Source organism: Nothoprocta perdicaria, unplaced genomic scaffold (genome assembly GCF_003342845.1).
Source record: "Nothoprocta perdicaria isolate Ctin4 unplaced genomic scaffold, notPer1 scaffold_333, whole genome shotgun sequence".
NCBI lineage: Eukaryota > Metazoa > Chordata > Aves > Tinamiformes > Tinamidae > Nothoprocta > Nothoprocta perdicaria.
Genome location: NW_020455570.1, coordinates 360462 through 384499, shown reverse-complemented (window position 1 = coordinate 384499; position 24038 = coordinate 360462). Strand labels below are relative to the sequence as shown.

Genomic DNA, 24038 nt, shown 5'->3' with positions numbered 1-24038 from the left:
AAATGCTATTTCATATTTCTGTTAGGTTGTTATTTTGGGCAGTARCTAAGGCCTCAGAAGGAGTCCACCAGAGTTTAAATTCATTATCTGATGCTAATTAAGATCATCTGTTTCATTGTCACAAGAGACAATCCTGTTAAGGGCAGCTGATGAGCTTGCAACCTTCAGCAGCTGATGCTGGAATGGATACCCCTGTACAAGCATGACCGTCTCCTATCAGTGCTRATCAGGCCTAATTGGGATTAACCTTTAGGTATCTCCTAGTACTCATAGGCTTAGGTGGAGTTAGAACCAAGCACCCTTGGCAGAGCAGCAGCAAGACAGCAGGTACAGACAGAAATAAGCAGCCCTGGAGCCATTCATTTTAATGTAATGTTCATGAACTGCTTAAGCTAACTCAACAGGAAGTGAACTATTMATTACAATTGAATTTATGATTTAAAATCTGTCTATTTGGGTATCTTGGTATATTTTATATTCCAAAGCGCTTCTYCCCAAGCGAAACAGGTGAGAAGCATGATAACTATTTCCTGTGAAGATGAAATGGTGTATTTCACTGGTTTTCGATAACAATAAGCTATTTACTCATACACACATAGAAAATATATTTATCAATTTCAGCACCTGTAAACAGCCTTTGCAGTTTCATTTTTTGTTCCTAAGAGAAGCAGAATATTTTATTTTTCATGCCAAGCAGGCAGGTCTGTTTCAGGACTTGACTAAGTAATCTGATTTYCAGGGATGCCAAGCACTGGGTCATCACAACTTCTGATTAAAGAATGTTCTTATTATAGAAGAGAGACGTTTAGTTTAAAAACTAAGAACTTCACGACAGCACTACAGRTAATAGGTTATATGTTCTGGAATTTCTCCAGGAAAGTTTTTCAAAAAAATACATTATAAACACTGCAATGTTTTACTACCATCTACAATCATGAAAGTCTTACCAAGAAAACRATTTTTGTTGGTGCTTCTAAGTCCCGGGATTCCCCTTTTTTAAACAAAAGTTTCTGGAAGTGCCTACTTTAACTAAAACACAGGGGAATATCTCATCCCCCCAACCCAAGGAAAGAACAAACCGCAAGTAACACAGGAAAAGTGTTCTTTTTGGTTCTCACACAAATAAAGATTCAAATCCCCTATTTCAATAGGTTCACACCAATAATTGCCCAATTTACCAAAAGCAGGACTATACTGCACCAGAGCTGCAATCTGGTGTTACTCATTTGTAAAAGGAAAGAAGCTATTGACTACTCATGCTCTCAAACACTAGTAAGGGTAGAAGACTATGTATTAAAATACTAATTTGCTTCTTGTGGATCAAAGTAAGATGCCAACAGAAATCAAGAGGACAATTTTTTTTTATCATGGGAAAGTAAATTCGTCTTCTCTACTGGAAAGGGAGATAACACCACAGGTGTGTTAGTCTTATTAAAAATCTGTATTTATGGACCCAGTCAGGCACTTTTTCCATCCTATTTTCACCAGATCTCCATCAGTCCTCCACAGACGTGGATACAGCTTCAGTTGTTCTGCCTTTTTTTTTTGAGGAAAGTAGGAGAAAAGGGAAGTAAAAAAAGGCACGGTAGCCTCAACACACACCTCATGGCTTCTACAGTAACTATGACATAACTTTGAAATAGCAAAAATAACTTTTGGGGTATCAGGAGTGATTTACATTTTTGACTGTACGTTCAGAGGTTTCCACAAGCTCTTAAATTGCCTGCAGGTTTCCTTCTCTGACAGCAGCCACTCAGACGGGCACTGCAGGCTGCAGAACGAGTGCAAGAGACGGATCATTTTACAAATGGTTTATTTTACAAATGTGGCCTACGCTGCCTCTCACAGCACCGCACTGTGCAAATCCCAACCGGCTCCCCAGCACTGATGCCTTCGGTCTCCTTAGCTTCGCTTGCTCTACGAAGTCAACTTCTCCAGTAAGGCTTCCATACCCTTAGCGTTTTTATTTTGCTTCAACTTCGGGACAAGGCTTTTCAGTCCTTTTTTGACTGCATTTGCCACTTTTTGATCGGTACTGCGGAGAAGACTGCAAGAGACAGGAAAAAAACCCAAAAAGATGTCAAAGATCAGTACACAGGTTAATTTATAGAGACAGCTTCTTTCCATATAAAGTCGTAGTTACKGAGGAAGAAACCAGTTCAGGGCAGAATCTATTGTCTTCTTTTAGATAAAAAAAAAAAAGTAAAACTTTGCACACAGTAGGAGACATCAAGGGAGAATACAATGAACATAATGCCAATTGAAAAGAGTCTTCATAACACTTTGTGGACATAAAATATAACACCTATGGCTACAAAGATGACATATGAGAATAAATAAATCTTTTGAAGAGGGATGTTTTTGGCTAGTTTCTAYACCAATATAAACACACGTCCCTGACAAATTCAAAATCACTGAGCAGATGTCAGATGTAGAAATCAATGTACAACATCATCTGTGACATTTAGGTTGCTGGAAAACTTGATTTATGGAAAGTCACACTGCAGAACATCTGCAGCAAACCCTCTCTGAAGGTTTTGGACACCTTCCATGTTCCAGGACTCAGTTTCTTTCATAAAAGTCAAATTAAAAGTACGAAGGGCACTAAAACCAGAAGGTGCACAGGATGCCAGAACATTCAGCACTCAAGTGCACACACACAAACTGCAAATAACTCATGCACGAGCCTCGCCAGCCAGAAAGCCACGATGCTGGTGGGTATTTCAGAGCTTCAGATCTGCACGTAGGTGACAGGATGGCCTCCAAGAGCCAACAACTCAACAAAAAAGACTGATCAGAGCTTCATGGAGCAGCAGCCCCAGAAATCTCTCGTTTAGGAGAGATCTGAGTTCCTTTATGACAAAAGAAAGACCGGAGTATTTTTTTTTAGATGAAAAGGCTTGAAAAAAAGATCAACATTTATTTTATGTTAAAATATACAGCTATTGACCATACGTGACTAATTTAAATTTAGCACTGTTATGTCATCCGTGTAACCTCAAATGCATGCAGTTAAGCAAGGATGAGATTCTTTCCTATGTGCTACTAAGTTAAACAAGGGTCACACGAAGCTTAAGCTGGTTAAGTTTTGTCTTCTCAGCTACCTGCACAAGAATGATGCCCAAAGAGTCATTAAGAGAGCCTCAAACCCCTAAAGATTTAGATTTAACTTAAAAAAATCCCCCAAATTCCACCACAAAAACAAGACTCTCTTCCTCAACTACTATTTATCTTTTCCTTCACTTGGGTATGTTTCAGTATTGGTGAAAATTCTTGACTAATGTTTTAAAAAAACATGTTCTTACCAGACCTTTCTGCAAAATGCAAAACTCTTGAAATGGTTGGGATGCCTGGATGATACCCAAGCTAACGGTGACGAACTATCAGGCAAGCATTGCACTTGTGAGATTAGTGCACCTTAATATTTTAGCAACTATTAGTCTGCCCTGGTAATCCAAATACCAACTGTCCCCTAATTCATAAATAAACAAACAAAACATTACACTACTAGGTTTTTCTAACATGTAACTATCTTTCTTCCTCCCCAGAAGCCATCAAAACTTACTGGGATTGCAGTCACAATGACAGCAGAACAGTTATTAAARAGCTACACATGGATAAAATCCCTTTTATTTACTCCACAAATTTCGGGTGCTCAAAATAATTTAGTTCATACAGCACACCAGTAACACCACATATAAAATGAATCTCCCCAGCATTACTTCAGCAGGAAAAAATCCAAGGAAAAAATCCAGTATACTATTGGTCTACTAGCCTTTGAAAACAAATCTTTTCAGAACATCTGTGTGTAGGATTAGATAATTTAAAAGCATTAGATGCATTTACTGAACTTCAGAGGCCTGTTACAAAAGGCAGAGAAAAAGCGTTAGCATTTTGTAAGTCAAAAAAATCTTCACTGCCCAATCTGTGGCAGGAAGATGTGGCACAGATCTAGACTACTATGATGTTGTTTCTAACTAACAATCAGAAAAGACTATTCAAAAATACAACTAAATTGACGTTTTGGTAAAACCTTGGTACTTAAGAATCTGTTAATTCATACTGGGAAAAGAGGATGAACATCAAAGTAGAGACTGGCAGAAAAACCAGCAGGGAACCTAAAGTAATTTTATGGAAGGAGAGGTGGTGGGGCCAGCAGTGGAGGAGAGGGAGAGAAGGGGGCAGAAGGGAGAGGCTCTGCTCGTTCTGCAGAAGTATTTTGCCTGTTGAACAGTTTGTTCGTGCTGGCTCCAGGAAGGCGATGCCGACCCAGCGGTTTGGGAACACGGAGCACTGGGGTTTAAGACACAACCTTCAGTCTCTGTGACCCAATACTGACTTTTACAGGAGGAAAATGGCATTAATACAGCTGTTGGCACRTGATAAAACACAATGTGACTGTTAAATTATTATCCAGATTCCTATGGGCTCCCTTTGATCTCGTTAGGTGCATGGATTKCTGCTTCCAAACTGAGAGCTAGTTGGCACATCCTAAACCTTTTCATCGTCCACTCCAAACACACTTTCAAGTATGAGACTTTCTCAGGCTCCACAATTAAGGCATCAAGACTAACAAGTTAAAGGGAAAAAAAAAAAAACTGGATTCGTATATGCTGCCTGCAGTCACACATGCTTCAGAGTTACTTACTTTAATGTGATTATTAGTGTTTTTTTAGGAATTGTCAACGTCTAGAACGCAGGGCAGACACAGTTTCATAAATGGATTTGGTTTTTAATCTTTTAAGATATTCAGACASAGAGCAACATCCTAGTGCTGCATAAACCCAAGTTCAAAGAACAAGCTGAAAATTCATGTGTGCATTTCTGCAGTTACACCAGGTTGGACTGCTGACCTACAGCAGCAAGAAGGACAGGGTCTGGYAGGCACAAAAAGCATATTTTGCTAAAAGAAACTACAACTGACCTTCTCTTGGCTGTTTAGGCAGTTAACAAATTGAACATAGTTGTTGTGAACAATCATGTGTCTTTCTTACCAACAAAGAACTATGGCACCTCGATTCACTTCAGCCCATGACTTCATATTCTCAATGCCAACACGTTCCACTAATGTTCTTCCAAAGCAAACTATACGATGACAGAAGGAGGTAGAAAATAAAATAAAACAGCTCCATTAAACACAGGACCCTGTTAAAAATTCTCTGCAACAGCGATTTGATTAAATAATTTTTAGCCATTGAGTATTTACAAAGCTTTATTCACTCAGAATAATTGATTATTCAATGCACTGTATACTTCTGTAGATGTGAGAGTAATTTCAAACATTGCTTAAAATTAATTAGACAATAGCAGCATTGAGCAGTGTGAAAACTTACTGGTACGAAACAGACATATTTGCTGCTCCTTTTCAAAAGGGTGTCAAGGGCTATTCATGCCGTAAAGAAAGCATTCACAGCAAACAAAGAACTTTGTAAAAATGACACCAAATGAAAAGATAATTATATGCAATTAACTGGTACACACACACACCTCTGCAAAGCAGCGTTAATCTTTTAAGCATTGAGAGGAAAGGCTGAGGGAGCTGGGYCTGTTCAGCCTGGAGAAGAGGAGGCTGAGGGGGGACCTGATCAGTGTCTATAAACACCTCAAGGGAGGCAGTGAGGAGGAGGAGGGGGGCGGCCTCTTTTCAGTGGTGGGCAGCGACAGGACTAGAGGAAACGGCCACAARCTGAGGCACCAAAAGTTCCACAGGAACTTAAGGAAAAAACAATTAACAGTGAGGGTGCCCGAGCCCTGGCACAGGCTGCCCAGGGAGGCTGTGGAGTCTCCTCTGGAGATCTTCCACACCTGCTCRGATRCCGCCCTGTGCCCTGTGCTCTGGGTGWCTCTGCTGGAGCAGGGGGTTGGACTGGATGACCTCYGGAGGTCCCTTCCAACCTTAAAGATGCTGTGAGTCTATGACTCTACCCCTGAAGAAACAGAATTCATGGCTAAATAGATGAAATTGTATTTAATACTTCAGAGCTAAACCTCTGCTGATGCGTGAAAACCGCTAGGTCCCTTATTTTGTTCAGCTCTACTGATACTACAGGGCTCTATTCACTCAGTACCTCTGAAGATCAACTGGATTTGCAGAATCACAGGATGGTTGAGATTGGAAGGGACCTCTAGAGGTCATCTAGGTCAACTCCCTGCTCCAGCAGGGACACCCAGGGCACGGGGCACAGGGCGGCATCCAGGCGGGCTGGGAAGACCTCCAGAGCAGGAGACTCCACAGCCTCCCTGGGCAGCCTGTGCCAGGGCTCGGGCACCCTCACAGGGAAGAAGTTCCTCCTTACATGGAGATGGAGCTGCCTGGGTTTCACCTTGCACCCATTGCCCCTTGTCCTGTCACTGGCCACCACCAAGAAGAGCCTTTTTACATTCTCCCCTMAGGTATTCATATACATGTCTTGATAACCATTAAACTAATGATGCATTCAAAAGGGGAGACTGAGGCAGTTCCCAGTTGGATCTGAAGATCCAACTAGCTCTAACAGCTCGTGTACTATGCACACTTACCTGGAAGCAAACACCACACAAAATTCTCAGCACCCAAACAGACTACTTTTCACTGTAACTTTAGCATACAATTCCATAAAAACCAAACGCCAGCAATTCTGTAAGCAACCTTGCAATAAAAATGAAGAAACTAAAAGGGAATAGTTTTGTTTAAAATAAGAATTGTGAACTGTTGGCAGAAAACAAACCCGGACAACTATCCTCTTATTTAAGCTATTCTGTGAAAGACTCAGAGACAGAGCTTCATTCTTTTGATATTTTTGACAAAAAGAATACTTTTGCCACTTCTGTTTAAAAATGGATAATTAAATTATTCTTTCAAAAGTACTTGAGAGTTAATGTAGATTTAAAGGAGGAGATATCTGAACATATCAATGAAAAAAGCATTTAATATTATAATTTCATAAAGAATTTCCTCCCACACCCTGAAGCTCCCCCATTACTAGGCTGCTCTTCTCTTCCTCCTTTTTTTTTTTTTTTAAAAAAAAAAAGTCCAAAAAAATATCCCCATTACAATAACGTGAAAAAATTCTAGACATTTAAGAGTCTTCACACAAGATTTGACAAAAAGAATACTTTTGCCACTTCTGTTTAAAAATGGATAATTAAATTATTCTTTCAAAAGTACTTGAGAGTTAATGTAGATTTAAAGGANTTTTTTTTTTTTTTAAAAAAAAAGGTTCAAAAAATAATCTCCATTACAATAACGTGAAAAAATTCTAGACATTTAAGAGTCTTCACACAAGATTTTACAATTACATAACAAAAGAGAAAAAAAAAAAGAGAGATGAGAACATCTATGACCAATCTCTGCCTTTTGGGATATAAAATAGTAAAGATGTTCTATTTTTGTGAGCTTTTACAAGTTATAAAGCAGTAACCCAGCAGCACCAACGAAAATGGTATAGCAAGTAAAATTCTGGTCTTCACCTTTGCTATTCCCATACACTGCTGAATAGTTTTGTGAGGCTATCAGGACATTTTAAAGCACAGAAATAACACTGCAATGAAAACTCTGAGAAAAAAAATACCAATATCCACCACGTAGAAAAAGCAGTCTTCTCTTTGCCCTTTGTTCATGTAATTCATGACAGCCAAAAGATAAAAGCATTCATCTTAGASAACCTCTAACATCTTCCACGTATTAACCTGTTTTTAAAAATAAACTATGGATCTTATTTTAAGATTAGGTTGTTACTTATTCTGAATTTATAATTTGATCAAAGAAAGTCGAATTTTGAACATACCTTCTTTTCCAGTCTCTTTCATTTTTTCATCTTGCTCAATTAACCACTTCAAAACTAGATGGCCTGCTGGATGCTCCGCAATGTGAAGCTTAAAGGTGGGGGGGGAAGGAAAAAAAGGAAAAGATAAAGTTATTAAATGATTTTCAAAATGCATTTTCTCATTTTCCTCTCTAACCATAAATGTTACTGCTTGCTTTATCCAGCTTTCTCTCTGCCATCAGCCCACATATGACTCTAATTCAGCTAGTCATTATCTATGACCAAACAGCAGTAAGTCAGAACGTAATACAAATACTCAGAATAACCAGTTGCATTTTCTTTTTTATCATCCTCCTTGTAGTATATTTAACGGACTAATACAAGCTGGGGCTGCCACTCCATATTAACTAACATTTTATCCACAACAGGTTATACTGAGTAGTAGTATGAAAATCAAATTATCAAAATTTGGAAGACATTACCTTTAGTCTATACAACATTTTTCTTTTTCAAATTTACAATGGCAAARTTGACTGAAGTTTAACTCAACAAAATAGGGAAGGGTTTCCCAAGCACATTTTGAAGAAGATACAAAACACACAGTTAATACCTAGGAACCTAGTTATAGGAACCTATAGCTACCTATAAAACCTTTCATTCCCAGTGTAAACATTTAAGTGGTATTACAAAAATTCTTGTTTGATTTGATTTCTTAGTGACAATATTAAAACAGAAATTGCAATATGAYTGCCAGCTGTTTTTCCACAAAACATTTCAGTTAGTTCTGGAAGATTCAAGAAGTATAAGAAGATTGAAGAAGGTTTCCAAATCGTATGAAACACTGACTTCAAGCCTCCACCACTGCAGATACAAAACCAATAAACTACAAATGGAAAACGTCAGAAAACAAAAGAGGCTGCTTCTAATGTAAAATCACAGTCAAGAAAGTACAATAGCCTCCTAAAGGACAAAAAATAGCAAATCTCATTTTACTAATATATACAAATTCATTGCAAGATCCCAACATTTTGCCYTGCCACATTACCTGCCCATCACGGCCACCTGGAACCAGCTCTTCTGATGCCAAGTTGGCAATGGCATCCAGTGCAGGCTGTATGTCTCCAAGGGCTGTTCCCAAGATGTCAGCAACCAGGACAAAGGTGCTTTTGTCCATCACGACTTCCCGAGTGTGTTCCTGCAAATACTCCAGCAACGGGGAGGAGATGGCTTCCAGGAGCTCACGGCGGCGCACGTCTGCGTTCTTCTTGCTGATGGAGAAAGACACATGTTACTGCTTGCAGCTTGCTCTGCATGCCCACCAGGAAGGTCCAGGGAGCTCTATGCAACTGAAAGGTCAATGCGACAGGTCAATCACCCTCTCTATTCTGCACACTAACAAACAACGTGCTTTAAGGACAAGTGGAATAGGGAATTAAAACATCTGAATGGTGCTATGTCTTTTGTTTAAAGTTGATTGGCAGTAAACCTGACATATTTAGCTTTTAATTTACAATGGTAATTCAGCCTGTTTATTTTCTAGTTATTATATCTATTATACCTAGTTAATATCTATTAAGTACTGGGAGATATTGCTGAAAGTGCTCACTACCTTCCTGAACCATTTATCTCCAAAGGCTGGTAAGCATCACTGCTAGCATCAGAAACTGAATTAAAAAAGTAATTTTTCCTTTTTTTTCAGCTAGATTTCAAAGGTAATTTTATGCAACTCAGGACACGAATAATATATGTTAAATTTTCCTCCTATGACAAAAATGGCTTCAACCAATTGGTTATACTAGTTTTTATGAGGAAAGCATCCTTGTAAAGCATCCTTGTTCATCCCTTTACAATTCAGAAATATTATCACACATTGAATAAATTTTAAAAAAAGAGCATAACATGCACAGATAGTAGCTACTGAAGTCACCTAAAAACTGTTTATCACTTCTATTTGAAGACTTATATTTGTTTTGCCTTTTTATTTAAACTCTAACAATGCAGCCCTTGTATTTCACTTACCTATGGGCATTTCCATCTCCTTGCTGCAGAAGAGTGATGATTTCTGGCACAAAATGTGCAGGGTCTCTAGGACTTAACAAGTACAACAAGACCTTCTTTCCATGTTTGTTGTTTACTATACTTGACAAAGAAGCATTTATTTCCTGTGAAAGGAAAACAAACAACAAAACATTAATGAACAGATCTGCACCACTGATATGGTAATACTGAAATTCAGAGCTTAAGAAAGTAAAGCTATATASTCAGAATAAGACTACTTGCTTTCTGAAAGAATTCCCAAGTTTTAAACAGAATAAAAGCTGGCAGAAGCGAACTAAATAAAAAAGAAGTATTGTTAAAAATGTGTTTATGATATGCATCAACATAGTGATTAGAAGCTACTGTAAAAGTAGAGCTTTTATTCACTGATACATGTGAGTACTAAGAACCAAACATATCTGCTATGTCAGATGTAGTGCAATCAAACTTAGTAAAAGTCAAAAATGAAATAAAGACAAACCAAGGATCATTTATTACAGTAATGAAGAATCATGAGTCTCAAACAACCATACATACTTAATGGGACAACAGCCCAGATAACAGCAAGGYGTCGATCCTAAATCCAGCACAAAATTCAAGACTAATCACTAAGTTTCAGCAACAGAGTAAACATGGCTTCAGCACTTCTAATACATTGTACGACCCACTGTCACTGAGAAATCTTTTTTCAACCATAAATAACAGCTAGTGAAAGATAAAAGGAACAATTTAAGTCACATCAGCCTTCACCAACTTGCAGTTCAGTTTGTTGGTTTTGAGGGAAAGAGAAATATAAAGGTGACTGCAAGCTGGCAGGAAACGGTGAAGATGCCTTTCTTATTTCATAAAGGTGGGTTAAAGCCAGGTGAAAATGGGGTTTTGGTGGATGGAGATGAACCCTGACTTAACAGGCAACATAACCTAGTGCGTCTATGAATTAAGAAGATATAACTGTAACCTTCACATTCCAGGCATAAAAATAATCTTTCTGATAAGAAAGGAGAAAAAGACACATTAACTCTTATTTTGGGGATATACATCCAGATTCTGCAGTTATGTGAAGTTTATTCACCAGTTAGATGCCTGACACAGTGTTGAAATATTTCTGAACTGGAAGTAATGAAAAGAAACATTCAATTTAGTACAATTAAAAACAGAATTCATCTGCACTTCAAAATCAACCTATGAAGCAGACATTTTACATAACAGGTAAATTTTTGTTTTTATTTGTTTAAATCCTTCAAAATTCCTCCTCTCACCACGTTCCATGTCATTAATTCTGAACAGAATTTAGGCATGGTCAGTGTCCCAACTATGAGAAAATATTAATGGGAGCTTAATAGYATAGTTATGGGCTACATTACTATGAGCTCTCTCATAGCAGCATCTYGGTAGCATCTTTCTAGCATTGTGTGACCTAAAGAATTATCACAAAGTTGCTCTTTCACTCAACTCTTCCTAAATCCCAATAGATGCCTAACCAACCAACGTGCAATTGTAACCATATATGCTTCTGGAAATAGCTTCCAGGATTATTTGGCTCCATCACCTCCTCTGGGATCAAGGAGATGACTCCATCTTATCACTAGCTATTAGTTCTCCACTTGAGTCTTCTGATCTCATCTGATAACTTTATTTTCCCCTGACATTCTTTCCTTGGGCTCATGTAAACCCAGATGGGCTAACACTGTACGTGTGAAGGCTACTCCTTCCCATTTTCATTTTCTTCTCTGTCTAGACTAATGCAGTAACATGGCCAAAAAGTAAACACTCTGTTACCCTGGAACATCAGGAGTTCTCAGATCGTGGAAAACCACCAATGACTCAAATATTATACAGCATGCTGGAAGCCCCAAATAAACACCACTGAAGCACTGTATGTCAAGTCCAAATAGCACAGGGCTGTGATAGAGTACAGAAATGCATCTTGTACGAGAACAGCCCAGACCTGTCAGGACCTGCTTTTTTGGAACTTGCCCAGAAGTTGCTACACTGCTCAGCTGATTCTAGAAACAAATAAAAAAAGTGACCACTGCTAATATGTCTAAGAAACACAAAATACCTAAACGGAGAGATGTTTTCTGTTCTCCAAATCAYCAGAGAAGGAAAATACCTGACTGAATTTCCAGGGTAGGGCAGGCAAAAATCAAATTCCCCCATACAAAGTTGCTCTAAAAGCTCACATTTTTGAGAACAAAGTGACCTCTTTCTCTTCATGTTTCCTCCCACTTGCAGACTACTGCCTTGTCTTTATCTCCATTACTACTGCTTATCAGTGACAGAAGTTGTAAGCACTTTACAACTCGTATGTCTATACAATAACTGTGCTTCAAGAAAACGGACTATACCAACAGTCTCTTGCATCAGCACAAAAACAGTATTACAGTAATCTACAGATTAAAGGATCTTAAAAATAAAATTTGCATTAAAACGAGATCTAAGTGTAAACAGTTAATGAAACCCTGTATCATTAAGTTCATTTCAAGGGGAGCATACCCAGACTAGCTCATACGATCCACCTTCTTCCATTCMTCCAGGAAAATACCATTTAGGTCCAGCAAAATAACTACAGAGTTTTCATGTTTCAGACATTAGAAATTTGAAAGCCCAGATTAAAAATACTAGGTGAATTTTGTGTCAGCTGCCATTTAGTTATCAACACACTAGAGTAAAACRTTCAAGCTTTGCTAATTTGAGCTAAATTGTTTCAGCTCCCCATCAAAAGTCTCCTGAGTATTTAATCCTGTTTCAAGTCAGGCTGTTCAGGTATGCTCTATTCAGTTATGCTAAGATGCCCTGTCCCTCTAAGGTCCATAGCTTATCTTAAAGTATCACTTTCATGATTTCCTCTTACTTTTCTAAAGTAAAAGCTAAATGTGATAAACAGCTTTCTTTGGCACACTAGGCTTGCACAATAAGGATGGTTACCTATGGTTAGGGCTAAAATGATAAATGGGTAAGATAACATCAGCATTCTGAAGTTTTCCATAGTTCTAGTCTCCTTGAAAAACTAGCAGAGCTTGAACTTTTAGGAGAAAGACATTCTACTTTCTGRAGATTCCAGTCATTTACTAGCACGAATACAGGTAGACATGCACAGAACGGGTAATTTTCAGTAAGTGCTTTCTAGTTTAAAAATTAAATAAAGAGAACAGCCAACAGTGCTGAGATCACCCGTAAGACAGTAGAACCCTCTAAAATTACACGACTCAAGCAATTTTTCCTGTACTAAGAAAAAGCAGCTTAAGATACAAGCATTTATATAAGCAAAAATACAATGAAACAGAAAAGGTGAAAAAGACAGAATTTGGTGAGGAAAAAAATGSATTCCAATTTTCACCCTTCCATACACTTGCCAAACACAGTGGCAGTATTTACCATAATACTTTGAGGTAAAATTAAATTACTTACAGATATGATTAACTGTTTCACAAGTTTAGTATCATCAATGCAATCAAACGCTGCCAGCAAAACCAAATGAGAGAATTCACCCTGCAAAAGSAAGACCGTAGAAAGGTTCACAGACATTCAGCCAAATTTTACGTATATACTAATTAATTTAGCAACAGTAACAATTTGTCTAAAATGTGACACAAGCCTTAACCAAATTTTGTTAGCTCTCAAATTTTGTTAGTTTTTTTTACAACAAAAGTAGATGAATTTGCTTTGCCATTTTAAATTCATAAATTGCTTTGTTGTATGTAAGCTACCAATATAACCCCACTGTGCAATCACCATTTTGATTTAAGAACCTGTCTTACTGGAATAGTATGTATAGGTTACTATTTCTATGGTGGCTTTGTCAACACTGAGATAAATACTTGCTGTATTTTCAGGAAGCACATCTATAGTATATTATAATCTAAAGATTTTAAAACCAAACCCACCTTTAAGGATTTTAAAACCAAACCCACCTTTAGGTCAGTGAGACTCTTTATATAAAGTTAGGTCAGACATTAACTAGCTCCAATACGGATTTAGCTATTCATCCCCTGCCTATATGACAGCAATGCATATATTCTACATTTTTATTGTTTAAAAGTTTAAGAAATTTTACACTTAAAAAAAACCAGCAAATAACACATTCTGGTAAAATTAAGGGAAATGTTATTACAATCATGCTAAGTATTACTAAATATAGCTATACAATATTGAAGTTCAAAAAAATTAGACTAACAAGGAGTTAACCAAGGAGTAAGATGAAAACTTAAAATGAAGATGTACTCTTAAGCTATCATAATAAACTCTTTCTGCCTTAAACAGCAAATAACTTTCCCATTAATTAGTTGAAGAAAAAATTAGAACTGAAGAAAATAATTGGGCAATATCATTACTTACTACAACAACAAGCAGTTAGAAAACAGGCATAAATACAAAGCAAGAATTAAAGCTATTTCTTCCAAAATATTTTAGCTACTTTGCTGCACAGTGTTACTGCATGCAGCCTTTACAATGAAGACTGTAAGCATTCAAAAAAAATTATTTGATATAATCTATTATACTACCACTAGTTTAAACCTAGCTTTATTTTTTATAGCATCAGAATACATTCAAATTAAGTCTCTTAAGTATCCCATTAGTGCTGTTACAGAGAATAAAATGCTATTGAGCACTCACTGTTGCTATTTTTTCAACATATGTCTTCATGGTTTTCACAATGACTTTTCTGTCCTATTCAAAAGGAAAAGAGAAACTTTAGTGAGTATGTAACACTGACTTCCAAAAACTAAAATATTACTTAAAGTAACAAAAAATATGACCTTGTTTCCTAAACCACATACTCTGACTAAAGTTTAAATCTCCAACACTAGAGAAGCCTTTGTTTCCCATGCAAAGAGTCACACCTAAATTAGGAGGAAAGCCTCAGTCCCAGAAGGAATTTGAGAAGCACTCAGAATTCCAGTACAGAACTGAAACACCTGCAAAAATGTTGATTAAAATCTTCACATAAAATATACCTAAGATATTTCAGGAGATGGGATCAGCAATTCTTGAAGAAACCCTAAAATATACTTCTTAAAAAAGAAATTAAAAAGTTTTGACATTTCAAGGCCAAATGTAAATCCTCGCTATGACTTCTACAGTGTCTCTCTCCCTACTGCCAATTTGACTTACATTAAGAAAYCTACAAAAATGAAGAAGGTTTAATGATAGCTATAAGAACTCTGCTAAAAGCAAAGTGAGACGCTTTCAGTATAAARGATGTCATGCAAGCACTGAACCACAAAAATCTACTGCTTACATTTGGCAATAGATGAAGTATATCCACTTTTTAAGTTAGYTCTGAAAAACTTAACGGCATCAGATATCCGTACTGACAGAAGGAGCCTTGTGAGCAATTAAGATTCATGTAGTCTCAAATGTGACTTATTAAACAGTGGTGGGTAGACAAAAAGCAAACAATACCTTGGGAGTACCATGCCATAAACAGTGCATAGCTACTCGTGCTCCATCATGAGTGTGTGCCAGGTAGATGACAGCTTCTCTGATGGCTTCTATCATTTCCTGAGGAAGAAGAGATTATATAATGTAAGGAATTTCTTTGCAGAGGAGAAGGAGGAGCTGCAAGCATGAAAAGAATTTATTCTCCTCATACGAAAAGCAGTGAGAATTTATTCTCCTCATAGCAAGAAGTGAGACTTATTCCCTCTCTCCCCCTTGTTTTGAGTGGAATTCAGGGGCATTTTTATACAACGGGCTATAGAAAAAACACATGCAAGAATCAAAAATTAAGACAAGATCTACATTTCGCTAAGAAAAGGCCACTTGTTAACAGCAATAAAGAGGAGCTGAAGTTCACACTAGCAGAAATAGGAAAGAGACAGCAAGCCCAGAAGGGTCTACCTTATTGTCTAAGTCTGAGGTGGATGGTGCATAGAGCTGGGACCAGAACGAGGCAGACACACACCAGTTCCATCTGCTGTAAACCCCTGGGATACCAGCTTAGGAAYATCATTTTCCTTAGATAAATTTAATGTTTTGCAGGACTGAATTGAGAAAACTTATAACTGATGATTGTTTCAGGAGAAGGAAGAAAACAAAGCTTAAGGCTGCTGAGGAAAGGGACCAATCTGATGATCCTTTGGTCAAAGGGCTTTTGGGCAATGGGTAGAAGACACTGAGAAATATGCTGGAAAATTAAACTACTGGAAGCAATGTCCTTTGCTTTACATACATACCATTTTCCAGCTACGGAGAAGGATCATTTATCAAATACACAGTAAACACTGAAGTCATTGCATCAGAAATTAAAAAWCGAACACACACAAACTAAAAGAAACCATCCCAGTCATCACACAATCACTTGGCTTTTCACTGCTTCAATCACGTTGCTTTAATGTGAAAATTCACTGTAACTCTGTATAACAGCATATCATTTATCTGGAGTCACTAAATATATTAAAAAAAAAAAAGAATTAAAAAAAAGAGAAAAGCACTTACAGATCTTTGCTTTGGAAGAGCATGAGTGAAAAAGTCCAGAAACACCTTATGTACCAGTGAGTGTTTTATCACAGCCTCTCTATATTTTGGGAAGAGAAAGAAAAGGAAAAAATAAAAATATAGCAATAATTTCAACATAAATTGACATTGTTTTCTATTTTTTAAAAAATCTGTCACAGATACCACAATATGGTATGTAGTTATTGTTCTAAACAAGTCTGAAAAGCCACACACTTTCTCCCCTGAAAGTCAAGTCAGCACAGAAGATTCACTCGATGTACTGAGAAGAACGAAGAGTCATTCTGGAGGAGATGACCAGTATTTAAAATATGGGTAAAATTTACCAAATTCATCACCAAAAGCGATAAATTCTAAAGCCTAGCACGTTATTTTCTCCCAAAAGAACACCGGGAAAGATTACCTACAGATGCATTACAAAAGAATAGCATACTGCTGGAGTTCTAGAAAAAAAGTTTTCACTGATTTCACAACAGTAAAATATTCAGGATGTTTTGGAAAGAATCGTTAGTTAGTCATTATATAATGCTGTAATTTTACATCTTAAAAGAAATACATAACAGCACAGACTAGGAAAACACACATACTTACTTTTGTGCCATTGGTGTAAGAATCTGTTTCATTTCATCCAGAATGGCCTCTCTCTTCTCAGGCTGAGCTTCTAACACTTTATCCAGTGTTGGGTCAACTGGTGTCTAAATGAGTGCCCAAATAGAGGTTTATTGATTTCCACTAATCATCAGATCAGGGTATCAGATCATACAGCAAAAAAAGTACATCAGCATCTGTGTATATATAACAAGTTTCTAAAGTTTCAATTAATTGAGATTAACTTCCACTAAGTCTTAATCTTCTCTCAGCACGGACAACTACTTCAGACTAGGCAGTGTGATAAAGGCAACTATGTGAAAAGGAATTTTATCAGGAGACACAGTAGGTAGAACAGGCAACATACAGCTAACATAATACTTTAGGGTACTAAAACACCTTAGACTAAAAAAGTGCTAAAACATCACCTTATAAACCTGGAAAGTGTTTCCATACAGCTCTTCTGTCAGCATATTCCTTTGCTCCAAAATGGCTTTGTCATTATATGCATACTCCACTACAGCAGAGGCTTCAGCATGACGGAGCATTTTTCTCACATGGCCTTTAAAACTTTTCATTATTTCTGCAACTTGTTGTTTTGACCTTTTTCATAGAAAGGATAGATAGCAGCAGTTAAAACATCATGAAGGAACTGATTTCTGCAAACATATTTAGGTGATCCAATAGTAATATAATGATACAGGAAATACAGGCCTCATGGCTGTATCAGCCTCATGGCATTTATGAGAAAATGGTGAAAAGGTCAGCATTCTAGAGAAGGCATGAGGGATTATATGAGTCATTTTCAGGAAAAGAAGAGAAACTCCCTGAAAAAATCACAATAAAGCCTGCACCTAATATTATGACAGCAAGGATAACACTGCTATTAGCTTAATCCCTAATTCCAATGCAAAGATTATCAATCTGCATTACTTCAAGGTCAGTAACTGCAAGGTAAGTCACACAAAACACAAGCACCATACAGACTTGCAAAAGGTATAATAGTAGATTCCCTCTGTACACAGAAGTGTCTTAAGATTAGTTCATTTGGGTAAAATGCTGCCATGGTATGGAGATGGCTGGAGAAGCAAAGAAGAAAGATTAAGGTGGTGAGTCTGTGTAGTTTTTCCATAAGCAGGGCAAATATAATTGAAGGAAGATAGAAGAAAGAAGAAATATCAAATAGCTAGAAGGCAGACCTGGCAAGGACAAACCTCTGCTTCTGCACTACAAAGTACAGAAGCCAAATTTAGAAAGCAATGGGTAAATTCTGTAGAAGAAAGGATGCTTTTCAGAACACTAAGGCTACAAGAGAAGCCTTTTACAAACCTATTTCTATTTTTCAGGCAGAGGCCAACTTTGAGCATGTTTTTGTGCATCTTCAGTATGTTAGTCATTACTGCGCTCAGCTTCAGGATTACTTTTTGCAACAGAAAAATTGCTGCTACCAATATCATCTAGTCTCCTGCTTTATTACTACTAAAGAGACGTATTTTTCATTAATAATCAATGCATTACAGATTAAGAGAAACATTTACACCAACAATAGGGCAGTGTAAGAGAGACTTAAGGAAATTCACTTTTTCACACTTACCCATACATAAGAAACTTCTTCACGATATTTCTAGAATATTTTGACTTACTCAACTCTACAAGGCTATCTAGAGGAGGGGAAAAAGAGTTCAGTTAGCTTTTGTTTTTCTTAATATCGTATCTACAAAAATGAATTATATAAATAATATATAGTAAATAATAATTATATAAATAATGCTTGATAGCTGGCTAGTTAATTTAAATGAAAAATTAAAACTGCTCAGATAAAAAAAAAGTGAATTTATCACTTTTCTTAACATACACCAGCACAGTAAAGAAGGTTGCAAATATAGGGCAAATAGGAAGAAGCACCTTTTAGCTCTTCAAATGTCTCCTGCCTTTGCTCGTTGTTACCATACTGGATAAAGCACTGGATTACTCTAGTTGAATCATGTGCAAACGCCAACTGCAAGACATAAATATTTTATTTATACTCTACCTTTCATTTGACATCAATACAAATATGGAGCATAATGCATTTGATCTTCGGCACAGTCTTCTGCCACATATAGCATGTAATACCAATTACAACAGTCGTTAATTGCTTAAAACATTCATTTTACTGTCATAAAAGTAATCTAACAACAAAATACAAATAATACATGCAGTTATTGGCAATGAAGGGCAACTGTAAAACGCCTCAGATATTTACTAATGACAAATAAATAAATGGGAAATGGTTCATTTGCTCTGGAATTTCAGAGCAGAAGTACATTCCACTTGGGCATAAGAAAGCAAGAATCCCTTCAGAGCCCAATGACATAAATTTTACTGCAAACTTAAACACTTCAAGAGATAAGGAGAAAGACTACTTCGCACATTAAGTGTCAGGACACTTCAATATTCCTATAAGGAGCTTTTGTGAACTCATGTAGTCATTTACTATATATCTTTTCCTTACACTTTTAATTTTTCCCTGAAGTAGCTTTTGTAGTTCATTCATTAGCTTTTCTCGCTGTGCCTTATCACATTTCTTCCTAAAATGAAAAAACAGGAGAATCTTAATTGAGAAATTAGCTTTTTGGATAGTATGATTCAGTTACATCGACAAATTAAAAAGTAAGAACATAAAAACTAATAAGGAAGTAGCTYCTGTTAATTTACTAAAGCTATGGCTAGGTGTAACTAAGCAGGTTTCAGTTCCTATAAACTGAATCAGTTTTCCAATTTATAATAATCTTCTAAAGTAACAATGGCACTAGAGAGAAGAAGAAGGAAAAAAAAAAGATATTTCAATTCCACAGGCAAAGTTACTGATGTGACCAAGTCACTGAAGATCTATAAACATTACATAGCCAAAACTGAGCAGCAGAGACACCTGTAACATCACAAAATAAACCTTTTTTTTTGACTTGAGGTCCTAGCCCTAGAGTTTCATTTGTCCAGACCGAAAATTTAAGCCCTCACTAAAAAAACAAACAAACAAACAAATAAAACAAAGCAAAATGCAGTAATCAAACTGTCAACAAGTGATTCACAATTCCAAGAGAAAACAAGATTCAAGAGCTCTCTTTTTTTTAAAATCAGCTTGCAATTTAAACATTTCTGCAGAAAAGTGGTATCAATACAGATATCAGAGAAAAAGTGATTTCTAGAAGTATTGGTCACTACACTCTATTTCAGTCGTCTACAGAAATCACTCATCCATGGTGTTCCATCATGGAAATACATAAACGGAGATAAGAGTAGCAAAAATGTCTCTGCTTCCACAAAACTTATGACTGTAAGCCAAGCTAACTGATTGAAAGAAAAGAACTATTATTACCTTCTCACGTTTTCCCATATTTGCTTTGATTTCACAATTATGTCATAGTTGCTTCTGTCATTAAGTTGTCTACTTTGCTTTAATTCCTTCCTTTTCTTTTTGAATTCATCCCATTTAGGTTTCTTAGAATCTGGTCCTGAAAATAAAAATAAACTTTTCCTATTGTAAAAAAAAAAAAAAAAAAAGTACAAGGAAATCCTACACTGGTGTAATCTGCAGTCGTTCTGTGACTTAAACTGTTCAGGCTCTTTGCCTACAACTCTTCATGTAGCTAATAGGAGTGCAGAAACACCAGCAGATATGCTAAACTGGCAAGCTCCACTTCCTGAAAACTGGATGCAGCAGGCCAACATGCAGTTTTCCTCAACACTCTATCAAAGGACACATCTCAATTAATCATGACCTTAAATATCTACCCAGGATGCATTTGCTACTCAGTGGCTGTGCAGCCTGAGGTGATTTTCCCTACTTTTTCCCTTTGTTTTGCTCACTTACGTCATTTTCCTTGCTCAAGAGTGCCCTGATTTAAAGATACAAAGCTGAAATCTCAAAGGTAACAAACTAAGACTACTGTAGTGCCTCATTTTTAGGTCTCCTATAATGTCAAGACAAGGATTAAAAAGTAATGGTAATAACAGTTTAAAACACACAGGACACAAACATTCTGTGCCTCTGATCTCGCTATTTACCTTTCATCTTTTCAGCAAMTGTAACAGAAAAATTAAACACTTAATGAGATAAAAAGAATGACAATAAAGAGCACAATTTGCAATCTACTGCCCTGCAACAACAGACTACACACACAATTCACTGTTTCATTCAATGCCTTTCCCATCAGTGATTCCCTTTGCCAAGTTCATCACTTTAGCTCATTCACAGCTACAACCTCATAATACAAATACGTCGCTAACAATCATCCCATGCTTCTTTCTTATGTAAAGTCTTGTATGCTAGGCCTTGCATGCCTTTCTTTTTTACTGAATTACATATTTTCAGTAGGAGACTTCCCACTGCTTCGCAAGCTTAAGACGAATTTATACAAAGTATCTTTAGTGACGAGACTAGTCATCAGACTAGACTATCGACTAGACTATCACTAGACTAGTAGCTAGTCTATTACTATCCTCTAGTCACTAGTCACTACTATCTTACAGTATCCAAATAAAAAACAGTAACACAATTTGTTTTGAGGGCTGCACTGTTGTACAACCCATGGCACCTTTCACTTATACACAATTAACCCTCTCCCTTTTTTCTTTTTAAAAGGCAGCTTAATATAAATTTCGAGACAACTAACACTTTTCAAACAAAATCATTCTTAAAGAACAGATATATTAAAATAACTGAGCTCTTCCCCTATCTTTCCAAGCAAATAACACGTATAAGAATTCAGAAACCTCCACAATAATCTTTTTTTCTTTTTATGCTGTTTATACTCACGCCCCCTCAGTGAACTTAGTTTCACTGCAAAAAAGGAACCATAGCTACCACGTTCATGACATTATACTAAGACTATCAGTAAGACTAAATATATAAGCAGGAAAGAGAATAAGAGAAAGTCCTAGATGACTAGTATGTTTACCAGARTATGGTGTCCTTAAGAATCCAGAATTAAAAATCCACTCACCTTTCTCTTCGCCATCCCGGAGTTTTCTCTTCTTTGCAGATTTTTCTGGCTGTTGCTTATTCTTGAATTTTTTGACACYAGCTTTTCCAGGCTTTAAATTTCCTTTCACAAATTTCTTGGAAACGGATTTAGGTTTTCCCACCTCATCTCCCTTGCTATGAAATTTCTTTGGAGGACCAGAATCTAGTCATCAACAAACAGAGGACGTTATCCCAGAACCAAAGTGCCTACAATACACTATTTTTAATCACAACTACAACATAGACTACTACACAAAATACATCCCCAGCAATTCTTCCAGGCAGAAGYGTAATGGCATACAATAGTAATTCTAAATCAAGAGTGCCAGGTTATTCTTGGTCCTGTTTCTTGTGGTCATCACTGTTTTGAAATCTCGAGTTTCAGGCGGAACAGGGCACGTGCTGAATGACGTTTCCTCAGTGCTACACACACAACTTCTCCCATCCCACTCCAGCTCTCAAACCAACCTCCYCTGCTAAGCCGGAAAGGCAAAAACTAGAAAAAAGAAGTCGGTTTCCAACTTCACTCTAAACCAGTACTTTATTTCAACCAGATGGAGCTGAACGGTGGCAAACTCATCTACTTCCAAATAATTTACTTTTATTTTCTGGCCGGTTCCTGTTAGTCAGCACAGCTTTAAGCACGGGACAGGAAACACAAGTTCCATCGTTTTCTGTACCACACCAGCCCCTCGAACAGCTCACCCCCACCAAGGAAACTCTGCCTCCTCACCATTATCTTTCTTAAATTTCCTCTTCCCAGGCGGTGCCTTCCCACGAGGGGCTTTTCCCCGCTTGCCGACAAACTTCTTTTTACTTTGGGCTTCCATGGCGACAGCGCTGCCGAAATCAAATTCAAACAACAACAAAAAAAAGAGAAACTTCTGTGCTTCGTGGGTGATAAATCACAGCCCAACAGGCACCGAAACAGCGCCCGGCTCCCCGGAAACCAGGGACCGGGGCCGCCGCAGCTCGGGGGGTCACACCGACGGGATGCCCCGTGACAGCGGAGCCCAAACGACCGTTAGAAACGACCGTTAGAAACGACCGTTGGCCGCGACCGTTGGCCGCGAGGTCCCCTCCCCCCGCCCCCCTTCCCTGCGCCGCCGCTCACCCCACACGTGCTGCCGCCCGTCCGCGCTTTACGGCACCCGCCACCAGGACGCTGCCATTGGCCGCGGCCCGCCCGCCACGCGACACTGCCGTAAAGCGCCGCGCGGGGACGGCGGGTGACGCGCCGGGCGCCGCCGCCAATCGGCGGGCGCCGCGGGAGGGGGCGGGCGCGGCGCGGGCGTTGCTAGGAGACGCCAGCGGCCCCAACGGCTCTAACGGCCCCAACGGCTCTAACGGCGTCAACGGCTCCGCGCGGCCGTTACTCGGAGCGGCCGCGCTGTGACGAGGCCGCCTTTAGCTGGGCAGAGGCCCTGGGGGACACGAGACCTCGCTGTCAACCCCCCAAAATGCCCTTTTTTAAATTTATTTMTTTATTTAATCGCTTAGGAAGAAGTCTTGAAAGGAGCAGGGAGCTGGTAGGAAGCAGCCCCGTCTTCTGACTGKTATTCTGCGCGTTTCTGTACGTGTTTTAGTATCTGAAATGATTTCTGATTTCAGCATCTATTCCTTTCTCGCCTGCTGGCGCTTTCTGACCTGCGACGAGCTTTTTGAGCCGAGCTTGGTCCACGCGCAGCGTAGGCAGAGTCCTGGCTTAGACATGAGGTAGCAGTAGCGAACGAAACAACAGTCCTGCTGCGGAACAGCAGGTGGAGTGGTGACTTCAGGGTGATGCGAATGCGCTCGGTTGTGTGAAATGGTCAGTGTCACCTGTTCCCTCATGTTCAGCTCTTCTGGGAAGCCGTCATTTCCAAATGCAATTGCTGCACCTAAATGTTCCTGTTAACTACACTCRTTTCAGTAGCTGTGGAAGGAAGCCAGACTTCAAGCACTTCTATAGTACTGCCTGAAATATATTTGACTAAGGAAGTGATACAGAAAGAAATAATTTCAGTTAAGTACTGTTGTGATAGTATTTTTTTATTATTATTCCTTTTATGAGAAGCACTCAGTAGTAAACTGCAAAATAGAACAGTCAGAATCAGGACATTTAACTTTTTTCCACTCCTTGAAACATTAATACAACATTTGTCATAATTGCATCAAAAGTATGTGCTTTAAAGAGGAGAGAGGATCTTGAAGTTTAGTTTAAA

General features: G+C 38.0%; 1 protein-coding gene across 1 annotated transcript; it reads right to left on the bottom strand.

Annotated features, from left to right (window-relative positions):
• Window positions 1–895: 895 nt before the first annotated feature.
• On the bottom strand, window positions 896–22972 carry PUM3 (pumilio RNA binding family member 3). The gene is made up of 18 exons (XM_026043662.1): window positions 22949–22972; window positions 22568–22674; window positions 21815–21997; window positions 20188–20323; window positions 19324–19399; window positions 18735–18828; window positions 18424–18490; window positions 17258–17432; window positions 16833–16936; window positions 16224–16302; window positions 15189–15287; window positions 14400–14453; window positions 13194–13274; window positions 9765–9907; window positions 8791–9013; window positions 7767–7854; window positions 4995–5085; window positions 896–2047 (listed from the first exon to the last, which is right to left on the bottom strand). Exons 2-18 carry the CDS (start codon window positions 22662–22664, stop codon window positions 1918–1920), a joined length of 1920 nt encoding a protein of 639 aa, XP_025899447.1. The 5' UTR covers window positions 22665–22674; window positions 22949–22972; the 3' UTR covers window positions 896–1917.
• Between the last annotated feature and the right edge of the window lie 1066 nt (window positions 22973–24038).